Source organism: Erpetoichthys calabaricus, chromosome 3 (assembly GCF_900747795.2).
Source record: "Erpetoichthys calabaricus chromosome 3, fErpCal1.3, whole genome shotgun sequence".
NCBI lineage: Eukaryota > Metazoa > Chordata > Cladistia > Polypteriformes > Polypteridae > Erpetoichthys > Erpetoichthys calabaricus.
In genome coordinates, this window is record NC_041396.2 from 309472621 (window position 1) to 309486566 (window position 13946).

The window sequence follows — 13946 nt, forward strand, 5'->3', positions numbered from 1 at the left end:
GCTAAATTTGATACAGGTACAGTACAAATTTTTAAAGTTTGTAGAACATGGTATAAGGGAAATGAAGTTTGTGGGATAGAGCTAGGAACTGGGATAATTAGGGCCATATAGACAAATACTTGGTGGTAATACAGGACAAATAATATTATGGCTTCTTGGGCCAAAGTAATATAGAAGATAGCAAAATAAAGAAATAATTCGGCACAACACAGATGGAGTGTCTTATGCATGGAGTAGTGAGGTTCTGTTCTGTGTACTGTACTGTATTGTATTGTATTGACCCCCTTCTTTTGACACCCACTGCACACCCAACCTACCTGGAAAGGGGTCTCTCTTTGAACTGCCTTTCCCAAGGTTTCTTCCATTTTTCCCTACTAGGTTTTTTGGGAGTTTTTCCTTGTCTTCTTACAGAGTCAAGGCTGGGGGCTGTCAAGAGGCAGGGCCCATTAAAGCCCATTGCGGCACTTCCTGTGTGATTTTGGGCTATACAAAAATAAACTGTATTGAGTGTCCAGTTTGTGAAATTGGAAAGCCCAGATACAAACCAAGGATCCCAGCTGGTGGCAGAAGACTTTACCGTCAATAAGAAGCTTGGGTGCAACCCTTGCAATTTTAACATTACCTTGACATCAGCTAGTGGCTTGCATTAATGAGAGTAGTGCTGACATCTTTTGAAGGGAGGATTGACACCAACTTTCAGCAAGATAGCTGTTTCCATGCAGCACAGGTGATCATCTAATTCAATACCATAGCTGGATGTAATTAGAAGCAACTTTATGGATGAGAGCATGAGGATGTGAGCATAGTTGTTTGTATGAGGACTCTGTCTCTGGTTATTGCTGTATGCATCATTGGAAACATAAACTAGACACATTTTGAAGTTTTCAGGTAGATACTTGTGCTGTCTGTGTCACCACCAACAATAACAAATGATCTGACCATTGATGGAAAATATAGGACTAAGTACACATCTGTGAACTAAGATAGCTAATGTTTGTTGGATAAGAAGGAAATTGAATAGTTGTTGACAATGTTTTATCATAGTACTTTGAGGTTATGGGACAAAAATCTGAGATTTATAGGGGAAATCATGTAATGCCAGTATACTGTGAAGAAAAAGGACTTTGATACATTTTATTATTTGACTTGATTTTCTATGTTCACTGTTATTAATATTATTAGCTGTTATTGATTTATGTGATTTATCTTAGGTATTAATGATTTGCACTGATTTCCGTTAATCCCCAAATTCAGCTAGCACAAGAATCTTTTACTTCTTTTTCGCCTCTAAGGGGAGACATATTTAGTATACACACATGTATTAAACAGCTTAAGAATAGAATTACAGTAGGAAACTGGTCCTTACAGTTTCAGTGGGACTTTAATAAGTCCCAAAGAGGGGAGTGTGGAAGAATAAATTTTAGGGTAATAGAGCATTCATCTTAAAGAAATAGCATAAAGGGTTTATAAATGTCAGAAATCATAAAAAGGTCAAGTGAACAACAAAATGTACTGAAAAATGACTAAGAAATCAGCAGATGTCCTGTAAAACAACCAGAATGGACAGTTGTTATATGCACAGAAATTTCAAGGGTGGCGGCTCAACTCAAGGGTATAAAGAAGAACCAGAATATTTTATTTTACATAAGTCATTAGGGTGTAAAACAATGAACCAATCAGAGTAAATGTATGCATTGATTGACACTGTATGTAAATTCATCTATACTAATAAAAGGCAAAGCCCTCACTGACTGACTGACTGACTGACTGACTGACTGACTGACTGACTCACTCACTCACTCACTCACTCACTCACTCACTCACTCACTCACTCACTCACTCATCACTAATTCTCCAACTTCCGGTGTAGGTAAAAGGCTGAAATTTGGCAGGCTCATTCCTTACAGCTTACTTACAAAAGTTAGGCAGGTTTCATTTCGAAATTCTACGCGTAATGGTCATAACTGGAACCTGTTTTTTGTCCATATACTCTAATGGAGGAGGCGGAGTCACATATTGCGTCATCACGCTTCCTACGTAATCACGTGAACTGAAAACAAGGAAGAGATTTACAGCACGAGTCAAACGCGGGAACGAAGGTAAATGGCGTTAATTGTTGAGTGTCTTTTAATACTGTGTAAGCATACATATTAACACATGTGCAATTAAACGTGTGCATTTACGGGATGATTTCTCAGGCTTAAAAGCTCGCCTTTTATTAAAAAGGTAAATGCAAACTGTTTTCATTCTGAAGGGCACAAACCACGTTGGATTTCAGCCGTTAAACGCGCAAAAATGTTGGTACACCAGTTAAATAAGCGCAACATATTATCAGTTGAGGGCGGCACGGTGGCGCAGTGGGTAGCGCTGCTGCCTCGCAGTTGGGAGATCTGGGGACCTGGGTTCGATTCCCGGGTCCTCCCTGCGTGGAGTTTGCATGTTCTCCCCGTGTCTGCGTGGGTTTCCTCCGGGCGCTCCGGTTTCCTCCCACATTCCAAAGACATGCAGGTTAGGTGGATTGGCGATTCTAAATTGGCCCTAGTGTGTGCTTGTTGTGTGGGTGTGTTTGTGTGTGTCCTGCGGTGGGTTGGCACCCTGCCCAGGATTGGTTCCTGCCTTGTGCCCTGATTTCAACTGACAAGCTCCGGGTTTGCTGAAATATTACTGAAGAAAGAAAAAAAACGAAAACGGGCAAATGTGGCTATGCATACAAATGTCCATCCATCCATTATCCAACCCGCTCTATCCTAAATACAGGAGCCAATCCCTGCCAACACAGGGCACAAGGCAGGAAACAAACCCCGGGCAAGGTGCCAGCCCACCGCAGGGCGCACACACCCACACACACCCACACACCAGGGACAATTTAGAATCGCCAATGCACCTAACCTGCATGTCTTTGGACTGTGGGACGAAACCGGAGTACCCGGAGGAAACCCAGACAGACACGGGGAGAACATTCAAACTCCACGCAGGGAAGCGAACCCGGGTCTCCTAACTGGCACCTTTCACTGCGCCACCATACCGCCCGCATACAAACTTAAAAGGTTTAAATAAAACAGAAATATATACCTTTATTTTTACTTCCTGTAGCAAAGCCCTCAGTTTTTTCATGAAAGCCCCTTTCAGTCAATAAGCCTTAAAAACAGGTGTAAAGCTAAACTTGCAGCACCGCTATTCAATTACACTTGCCTAACGCCTCTCCTAAGGGGACATACTGTGGGATCTGGGCATCAGTCAAAGCACCAATCACAGGCCCGATTAGAAAGCGGGAAGCTGTGATTTGTCGTCTCCCTCCCATGTAACAATCACAGCCCGTGTTACAACGCACTATGTATGTATGTGGATATGTATATATGTATATGTGTGTGTGTATGTATGTGTGTATATGTATGTGTATATATATGTTGATATGTGTGTGTATATATATATATATATATATATATATATATATATATATATATATATATATATATATATATATATATATATATATATATATATATATATGTGGATGTGTATATGTATATATATATGTATATATATGTATATGTAGATATGTATATATGTGGATGTATATATGTATATATATGTATATGTAGATATGTGTATATGTAGATATGTATATATATGTTTACATAACCTCTTTAACACACTACTTCTCCGCTGCGAAGCACGGGTATTTTGCTAGTTAGTTTATAAAATGAATTTCTATTCTTTGTTTCTCTGATCATTCTGACCAGGCTGTAACAGACTGCTTTTGAAGAATGCTTCCACTATGACATTTTGCCGAGGAGTAACTAAAAGATACCATGAAGAGCTTTTCTCCTGCCTGATTACTGATTGGTCCTGTTAGAGGATGTTTCTCTCTTTCATAACATGTTAGATTTCTACTACAGTAACAAGACACAGTAAAACGTCAGAAAGAGTTGTGGCAGTTAGGTGAAAACCATATATTATGATGGTCAAAAACAGAATCAAAAACATCAGAAAAACAGATATATTTAGTTTTTGAAATTGATAATAATTTTCACATAATGTTATGAATTATTTTTACAATAATGTATATTCTATTTGCAAGCTTTAACAGCCTGTAACAAACTGACACCAATAAAGAAGTAATCTATTTGTGTGTATTGTGGAAGCTGACCTGGACACAGACAGGCGGACACCGATGGTTCACCAACCAACACATGTTTATTCATCTGTACAATATTTACAGTGCACACAACCCATTACCCCGTACCAAACACCCTCAAAGTCCAGGCCACTTAACCAATGCCTCTCTCTTCAGGTCAGCCTCCACTCCTCTCCTCTGACCTCTGTCCTTCTTCCACCCAACTCCAGCCATCAAATGGAGGGAGGTGGCCCCTTTTATATCCACACGGATGTGCTCCAGGTGTCTTTCAATGAGCTCCTGCAGGCACTCCCTGTTGTGGCAGAAGTGGCGGCTGTGCACATGGAAGCACTCCAGGTTTCCCTGGTTTTCTTCCCCCCAGCACTTCCGGGTGTGGCGGAAGTGTTGAGGGCCAGGGCCCCTCAGGCATCTGGGCGCCCCCTGGTGGTGAGCACAGGCCCCTATAGGTTTGAGCTTCCATGCTCCTTTCCCGTGGTCCCCAAAGCCACCAGGGCAGTCGCCCCCTTGTGGTCTGGAGGAGGCATAATCCATCCTCCGGTCCTTCTGGGCATCCTGGCTGGGTACCACCCCCAGCTGCTCGCCACAGTGCCCCACCACAAGCTGAGACCCATAAGGGCCAGCGGCTCATCCCGCTAGGGCAGGTCTTCCACGAAGAGGGTCCTACTGTAGGTCCAGGGTCTGGTCTTGCAACACAAAAGGCAGAAACGGGCGGAGACGCTGCCTGGACACCACCACTTGGTGTCCTTCCATACCACGCACAAGCAGCGCTCCCCCATCTGACCGGCAACCCGGGATTTGCCCCTTCCGCACCCCCTCTGCGGCTTTCGTGCCCCCCTACGTGGGAAATTGCACGGGACCACTCGCACCCCCGTCACTTCAGCTAGCTTAGGGGTTTCCTTCTGCCTCCACAGAGGGCGGCCCTTCTCTAGATATGAGCATCCTGCCTCATGTCCTCTGTTATTGGAGGATCCGGCTCTCTTCCTTCGATTCCTCCTCTTTCTCTGGGACGCCCTGATGGTTTGGGCCTCCCTATGGGAGAGATATAGACCCTGTCCCATCTGTGTCCCTGTGGAGCGGCGTGAGACCGACGCTGGCTCTGGGCATAAGGCACAGGGCCCCATGGCACTCATCTGCCGGCATCCTGCTTGCCCTCTCGCTGTCTTCCCCCCTCACCATGCGATTGCCTCCCTCTGCCGTGTACACTATCGGAGCCCCCCCCACTTGAATCCGATCACTTTCATCACGGTTATTTGCGGTGGGGCCTCCCTTTTCTTTTGCGATGCCAGTATTACTTACCTGCACCACCGTGCCGCTCCCGCCGAAGATTCCAGCATCGTGCCAATCCGCCCACTGTTGCGGCGTTGTCACGGACGTGACTGCCTTCCCTTCCAGCTTCCTAAATTCCTCTCGGAGGGCACGTATCACCTGTAATAGCAACTCTGCGGGCAAGCACAAACAGTCAGCCGGCAATGGACCAACAAAGCTCACCAGTTCTATCCACTTATTTCTTCCAAGAAAACATCGAGTCGAGTTTTGAAAATCCCTAACATCTTACTGTCTACCACACCACTTCGTAGCTTATTCCAAGTATCTATCGTTCTTTGTGTAAAGAAAAGAAAAACTTCCTAATGTTTGTTCGAAATTTACCCTTAACAAGTTTCCAACTGTGTCCCCGTGTTCTTGATGAATTCATTTTAAAATAACAATCTCGAACTACTGGACTAATTCCCTTCATAATTTTAAACACTTCAATCATCCATCCATCCATCCATTATCCAACCCGCTATATCCTAACTACAGGGTCACGGGGGTCTGCTGGAGCCAATCCCAGCCAACACAGGGCGCAAGGCAGGAAACAAAACCTGGGCAGGGTGCCAGCCCACCACATGTCACCACTTAATCTTCTTTTGCTTTAACTGTAAAGGCTCAGCTCTTTTAATCTTTCCTCATAATTCAAACCTTGTATCCCCTGAATCAGCCTAGTCGCTCTTCTCTGGACTTTTTCTAGTGCTGCTATGTCCTTTTTGTAGCCTGGAGAACAAAACTGCCCACAGGAATACAGATGAGGCCTCACCAGTGTGTTATAAAGCTTGAGCAGAACCTCCTGAGACTTGTACTCCACACATCAAGGCGCTATATAACCTAACATTCTGTCAGCCTTCTTAATGGTTTCTTAACACTGTTGGGAAGTCGATAGCTTAGAGTCCACTATGACTCCTAAATCCTACTCATAAGGTGTACTCTCGATTTTATGACCACTCATTGTTTATTCAAACCTAACATTTTTACTTCCTATGTATAATTCTTTACATTTACTGACATTAAATTTCATCTGCCACAAATCTGCCCAAGCCTGTATGCTATCCAAGTTCTTCTGTAATGAAATAATGGATTCCAAATTATCTGCTAATCCACCTATCTTGGTATCATCTGCACACTTAACAAGCTTGTTACTTATATAACTATCTAAATCATTTATATATATTAAAAATTGCAGTGGCCCCTGCACTGCCCCCTGCTGGTCACCACTCTTAACATCGGCCAGTTCTGATGAGGTTCCTCCCACCATCAACCTCTGCTTCCTGTGTCTGAGCCAATTCTGCACCCATCTTAAAACATCACCCTGAATTACCACTTCTTTTAGTTTGATGCCCAACCTCTCGTGTGGCACCTTATCAAATGCTTTGTGAAAGTCCAGATAAATAATCTCATCTGCTCCACTTTGATCGTATCCTTTTGTTGCCTCCTCATAGAATTTCAGCAAGTTAGTAAAACATGACCTCCCTCTTCTGAACCCATGCTGACTGTTCCTAATAACTCCTGTCCTTGCCATGTGTTGCTCAATCTTATCCTTCATAATTCCTTCCATTAATTTTCCTGTGATGTTTCATGTTAAGCTTGCTGGCCTGTAGTTTCTTGGATCTGCCCTGTCACTCTTTTTAAATAATGGGATGTTATTTGCCATTTTCCAGTCCTTCGGAATCTCTCCAGTGCGTAGTGACTTTCTAAAAATATGATTTGTTGATTTGTTTTTTTTTACTGCTGCTTGTGAATGCAATGCGTGGAAAGTGTGCTTTTTACAACTAAACACCAAAGTATATACAGTAATAGCAGTAAAAAATTAAGACCAATAATATTAAAATGTTTTTTAATTGATCTTTTCAAGGCACTAGAGGACACGTTTCAAAACGGCTTCTGACAATAAATTACTTCAGGAGAAACCAACAGGTGAAGTAGGTGACCAACCCAGCGCCAGTTCCCACAAACCTCCAGGTTCCAGAATGAGCATGCACTATAGAGTCCCAAGCCATCTGATTCATGGCCGGTGGACGAGAATATCTGCAGCTTAATCAAACTACTGGACAGAATGACCTACTGGTGGCCAGATGTGTTAGAGCTAGAAAAAGGGATTGCAGCCTATACAGTCTCTGCAGTAGGTGACTGAGCTTTGCGGAGGACAATAGAGGAAATTAGAGAACATGGCCAAAGCCCCATGAAGACTTTGGAGGACTACCTGGACAGGCTTGGCTTAGGACTCTCCACAAAGATTGATTCAGCGGTACAGGTAAGCATTTCCTGAACTGTACAACATAAAGGAATACAGAATGAACCTCCCCAAATATTGCTGATGAATGGCGAGTAGCTGTGGTTCCAATAGTGGATCAAGGTGTTATGACCAATTGCCTGTTGTCTAAGCATCCCGTCGGGGATAGTGGGGGAGAAAGATGAAGGGCTCCACAAGGATGATCAGCTTACTAGTGCTGATATCTGGACTGCCCAGCCTCCCTCCAAGCTGGCAGAGATTTCACACAAAGTAAAAAGTGGTTCAGAAAATATGGAGTCTCCCATTAATCCATGGAATGTCCCAGATGTTCTGTCGCCCAGACTGGAAAGAAGATCTGTGGGATGAAGACCAGGTCTCCTGACAGTCCACACAATTTGGATGCCCAAGCCCCAAGGAATCAGAGGGCCAAGTCAGTCTGCATGGAGCCCAAGGGAAGGGCGGAATTTCTTGTCTGCTTCTGCACTCGCAGGATGCAAGCGCAGAGAGGGAAGCTGTGGTCAGTCAGAACATAGTTGGAGACGTTGACCATATAAAGGGCATGGAGAGCGTGACCATTGTTTTTATATGACAGACAGGAGACGGACCAGAGAGCTATAACCCTTGTGAGACTGGCCACCTTGCTCCATAAGGCTTAGCTGAGATAGGTGCGGTGTGATGGATGGCCTGTATGGGCAGTCACCCCAGCTGGGACCAAACATGGATCCTTACCCATTATAAATAACAGAAGCACAGAGGAAGACACTTTATTCACACTGGATGCTTCCCAAAGACATTGGATGGTAGCCAACTCAGGTAAGAATTCAAACACCAATACCAGCAGGGCATGCTGGGTGCTGTAGTCCCAGGGGGCAGCCATGTTGGATTTCGTGGGGTCAACAAGGGGGAGCTGCAAGGATCAGGATTCTCGACTGTGTGGGGCTTCAGCCTTACCCAGAAGTGTTTCAGAAACACAGTTTCATGACACTGAAACTACTTCCTGGGAGGAAGAGTCTGGAGGAGGAAGACAAAGCTTGCTAGAGGAGTGGAGCAGATACGACAGAGCTGCAGAGTGGTAGTGTATAGTTTGAGGTGTGGGACATGTTTATGTGAGAAAGACACAATAAAGACCTGATGTCTGATGGTCCAGTTTTCATTTTTAGAATTCTAAACAATTTAAAATTTCTGTCCTTCTGCAAGCTCAGTTTGTTCCGATTTTCCAGACTTATTGTGCCAGACAAGACTCTTATTAGAGGACTTCACTTGAAATTCTCATTAACAGGCCGCCTGTGTAGCAGTTATGAACTCTTGTGAGAAACTGAACACGTCATTGTTTGTGTCGATTAGGGCAGAGAAGTCAACAACATGAAGCATACAAACTCTTACAAAGTTGTGTAGATGACATAATGAAGTCGCTCTCGGTAATTTTAAAATCTAAATTTTACTCGTATATAGGAGATGGTGGTTCTCCCAGTTCAGTCAGTGATTGTCTAAACAGGGTCACAACAAAGGTCTGCGTATGGTGCAAAGCAAAACCCTGGACAGGGTGCCAGTCCATCGCAGGGCACACATACACACACCCACACAGTAAGCAGACAAAAGGGCACAATATAAGGTTTGCCAACTCCACTAATCTGCATGTCTTTGGACTGTGGGAGGAAATGGGAGCACCCGGAGGAGACCCACACAGCCAGGGGGAGAACATGCAAACTCCACACAGGGAAGGAACCCAGACGCGAACCCTGATCTGCTTACTGTGAAGCAGCAGCACTACCACTGTGCCACCCTCGTGTAGTTTAGAGTTTCTGTAAAGTACACCATTTGCTGTTATTATGAAAAAGTACTGAGTTAATACAACTTCAAGTTAATATGAAAATTCATATGAAATAGTGTAACTGAGCAACTAAAAAAAGAAGGTAGAAGGCGAACAAGCAAACTGCAGACAGCCAGCAGCTGGACCAGGGCTCAAATCCAAGTGTATGGAGCTGTGAGGAGTGACCACTGCAGCACTGAGGGGCTCCTGACAAACAAAAATAATGAAGACGTCTGAGATTTGATGAACTCATTAGTGAGTAAGAACTGAAATGAACAAACAAACATCCTGAGAGAATTTGTGAAGCAAACACAGCAGAGAGACGCCTCATGTGAATTACGTCAGCAGAGAGAATATGGCAGTCGCAGGGCCTCAGTGTATAAACATCTCAGTGTGCAGGCAGGACGGCTCTTCTCAGGATGGCATCTCTTCACTGACAGACATGGATTTGAATGGACTCAAAGTTGGCCGTTGCTATCCTCACAGTAATGAATCTTGTGATAAACTGATTTTTGAAACTGAAGTTTATGGACTTTATTACACTTTCTCGTGTCTTTTGTTTTTCTCGACAGTCTTTGGAAATCTTCTTGTCATCATTTCTATTTCTCATTTTGTTCAGCTGCACACGCCGACTAATCTTCTGATCCTTTCACTTGCAGTGGCTGATTTTTTAGTGGGCTTCTTTGTGATGCCCTTTTCTTTGATTAGCTCGATTGAAACATGCTGGTACTTTGGAGTTATTTATTGTTATTTGTATCAGGTACTGGCAGATATTCTCAGTGCAGTCGTGATATATAATGTGGTTTTAATATCCATTGATCGCTACATTGCTGTCTGCCATCCTTTCTTTTACAGCTCAAAAATAACTTTGATGGTTGCAATCATCACCATTGCTGTATTGTGGCTGTTTGCACTTTTAATTAACCTCATATTTTTATGTTTTAGTAATATTCGTGTAGACCAATGTGAAGGAGATTGTACAGTAATCACTTCTAATGAAATGAACATTTATCTCTTACTCATATCTTTTTTTATTCCTTATTCACTGATGATTGGTTTTTATATCAGAATATTTGTAGTTGCGAGAAGCCATTCAAGAGCCATCAACTGTATGATAGAAAAGAGCCAAACTGAGGAGGTGAGTGACAGAAAAATATCAAAACCGTCTGAAAGAAAAGCCGCAAAAACATTAGGAGTAGTCGTGGGGGCTTTTATTATCTGCTGGCTGCCTATCAATGTATGCAGTCTGAGCACTGATTATAACAATCTGATCGCATCTACCGTGGCTAATACGTTTATGTTACTAAGTGAAGTGAGCTTCGGAGTTAATCCAATTCTTTATGCTTTTCTTTATTCCTGGTTCAGAAAAGCACTTAAGATCATCCTGACTTGTAAAATATTTAGTCCGGCTTCTGCAGTGTTCAATATATTGTAAATGTTAAAACATAAAGAAAATACTTTTCTTCTCTTACATATATTGATTTTTTTGTTTGCAACATGCTTGTGTTCATTTTTCATGTTAGCAGCTCATTTCTTAAACATATTTATTATCAATTCAATAATATTATAGTCACTTTACTGTTGTAAATGGCATTTTGTGCTCTAATAGAGTAGAGTGTAGACTGTTTAGAAAGGTTGCTTTTTCTCACCATCATTGTTTTCCATAAACTTCTTATTTTCAGAATCTTAAATAAAGAGCACTGTAAATGTAGGAGACTCCTGGCAGTTCATTTCAATACTTCAGGGTTTTTGGTGATGTTATTTCTTTTTATGTCGTAGAATGATTTTGTATTTTGCATTCCTTTAGGACAAACTTCATGATCTGGTTATAAATTGTTAAGTCATGTCTTCAATTTTGCCCAAAATGTAGAAATGTAAAGATCTTTAAATCTCTGCAGTTACAGTTTGTGCGTCCACAGCAGAGCTCAGATGACGGCTGAAATTCTCTTCAGCTTTTGTCAGGCAGGTGGAGATTAGTTTATGAATCAAATCTTATAAGATACTTGTTACTTAATTAGTTTAGTTTTGTCTCATGTTAAACTTTTCATTTTAAATATGAAGCTCATGTTTCCTCTTTCTGCACTTTAATCCGCACTCCTCCTCACTAAGGCAGCAGATGACAGACGAGTGCAGACGGAGCAGTCGGCCTTCACTCCTCACACTGCTGGCTCACTAAATGACACTGAGGTGACTGTGAGGAACTGAAATGGACGACTGAGAAGGTCAAATGAAGTTTGATGTCCACAATTAAATGTAGGATTTGCTCCTTTAGACTGACATTTGTTAATATTTGTGAAGTCTCATTAGCTGCAGCTGCACACCTCATAGAGAACACAATTAATACTTCAGAGGACAGCATTGTGTTCAATTCTAATAAAAACAGTGAAACTTAAACCTTTAATAAAGGAATCACGTTGCATCTGAAGAACACTCTGCCTCTCATAGATCTTTAAAATATATTTTTAATTTATAAAAAGTTGTTTCTTACTTTTAAAAAGACCGTTGAATGATTTTAAATCTTCTTCATAATCATCCCTGGTATCCCTTCTACTAGAGTTGCTGCAGTAAAGTATTTTTGTACAAATTTAGCACACGATATGCAGGGAGACATTTTTTGAAGAGACATTTTTTTAAGAGAATTCCTTAGAACATCCCACTTTTCGGGACGGTACAATGGAAGAATGTAAGATCATTACATTGTCATTATTTGCAAATAAAAAAATGTTTGTGAAAATCTGACTTTGTTTCTTTATTTTTTTCATGTGAGGTATGAGTACACCAGTAAACGTGAGCCATAAATTGTGTTTTAAGGTATTATGGTCTGCACTGTATAAGATGATTCCTGACGGACTCTCAGCTCCTTTGTTTCTGCTCTGCTCAGCTGATGCTTTACTTGTTCCACTTTAAGAGTTGCCCCCTCATTTCAGACCCCCTTGTGTGTTTATTCAGGAGGTATTATGATGTGGTGGTCCGCACTTCTGCCCTTTTGATTTAGTGTTCTTGTTCCAGTCCAGTTCCTGGCATTGAGGGTTCTCATTTAGCACAAATACGAATTTCAGCAGAGTTTCTTTGCAGCAGTTCTAATAGTTCAGAACACCTCAGGACTCCTGCAGCTACTAGAATTCAGAAGGCTGATAGCTTTGAGATAAAAGAGGACTTCAGCCTGGGGGTCTTCACCCTTGAGACCCTAAATCAGCAGCTTGATGGCCACAAGTGACACTTTGGAGACGGAGGATGGCTGCTGTGTGACAGAATCGAACTGTCCTTCTATACCACTTGTTTGTGATGGCGGTCAGTGAGAGAAGGCAGCTGCAGACCTCCATGTTCACTGCTCATTTTAATGTTGTTCTTTATATTAAGATTTACAAAAACAACATCAACAACAACAACAATATGTATTTCTATAGCACATTTTCATACAAATGTGCTTTACAGGATGAAGAAAGAGAGAAAGAGAAACATTCATCCATCTTCTTAACCCCCTAATGCAGAGAAGGTCACCAGGTTAGCTGGACTCAATCCCATCATTGGGAACAAGGTAGGAACAATCCCTCAGGGTGTTCACACACACACACACACAGACACACACACACACAGAGGCATGGATCCCTGAACTGATTTGATCAGATAAAGATTTGGGGCATCGTGGTGAACCCCGTTTACTTGTCAGTTCACACACAAAAAAAAAATGCAATAGCAATTGGTGTGTTTTCAGACATGAGTCTCCGTGGGATTGACTCCAAGATGGTGGCAGAGCCGTTTTCTAATTCAGAGGACAAGAAGAGGTGAAATCAGGTGGCAGTGAACCCGAAGTGATGTCATTCAGGACGCGGCTGTCAATCACTGCTTCTGCAGAGTGAGTAAGAGCAGAGGCATTAGGCAACAGTGCCAATCCCTGGTTCCAAGTGTAATTACATTTATGAGCCTTTAAGTTCCCCATCAGGCGCACATGTGTGACACGGCCTCACCCATACCCTTACCCATCAGGTCAGGTGGACCAAACCTTGAGGTCATGTCTTTGAGATCATGTATCAGTGTTGGTGTGGAAGGAACCACGGCGATGTTGGACTTTGAATTTAAATGACCGTAAGTCCAAGAACCATCTGGTGACACATGGGTTCGACATTTTGTGCAGCACCATCCACTGTACAAGTGCACGGTCGGTGACCAGAGTGAATTCATGGCCAATCAGGTAGTACTCCAACACATGCCAGTCTGCAAAATAAAAGATAAAGACAAGTCAGGAGGTAATAATACAGGTGCAGATGTAGGGGCCCCTTTTTTAAGGCACAAAATGCAGTTTCTGTTTTTTCACCCGAAACCACCACGTCAGGGGTCCTGTTATTTGTCAGGTCATTCAAGGGCACAGCCCTCTCGGAAAAACCTTTGGTACCCCATAAGTGTCAGGAAGGCTTAAATTTGCCGCTTGGTTCCCAGATGGGGCCAGTTGAGTA

The 13946-nt window shown here is 42.6% G+C and overlaps 1 protein-coding gene across 2 annotated transcripts in view; it reads left to right on the forward strand.

The window, feature by feature from the left end:
- LOC127527251 (trace amine-associated receptor 13c-like) overlaps positions 1–13946 on the forward strand; it is a 407797-nt gene that overhangs the window by 20948 nt on the left and 372903 nt on the right. The window contains exon 2 of one of the 2 annotated variants that reach the window (XM_051925359.1): positions 10631–11533. The exons of the other annotated variant lie outside the window; for it this stretch is intronic. Within the exon in view, the coding sequence (XP_051781319.1) occupies positions 10631–10927 (297 nt within the window). The 3' untranslated portion in view covers positions 10928–11533. Of the gene's footprint in view, positions 1–10630; positions 11534–13946 lie in introns of those variants that run through there. 2 annotated transcript variants of the gene reach the window in all.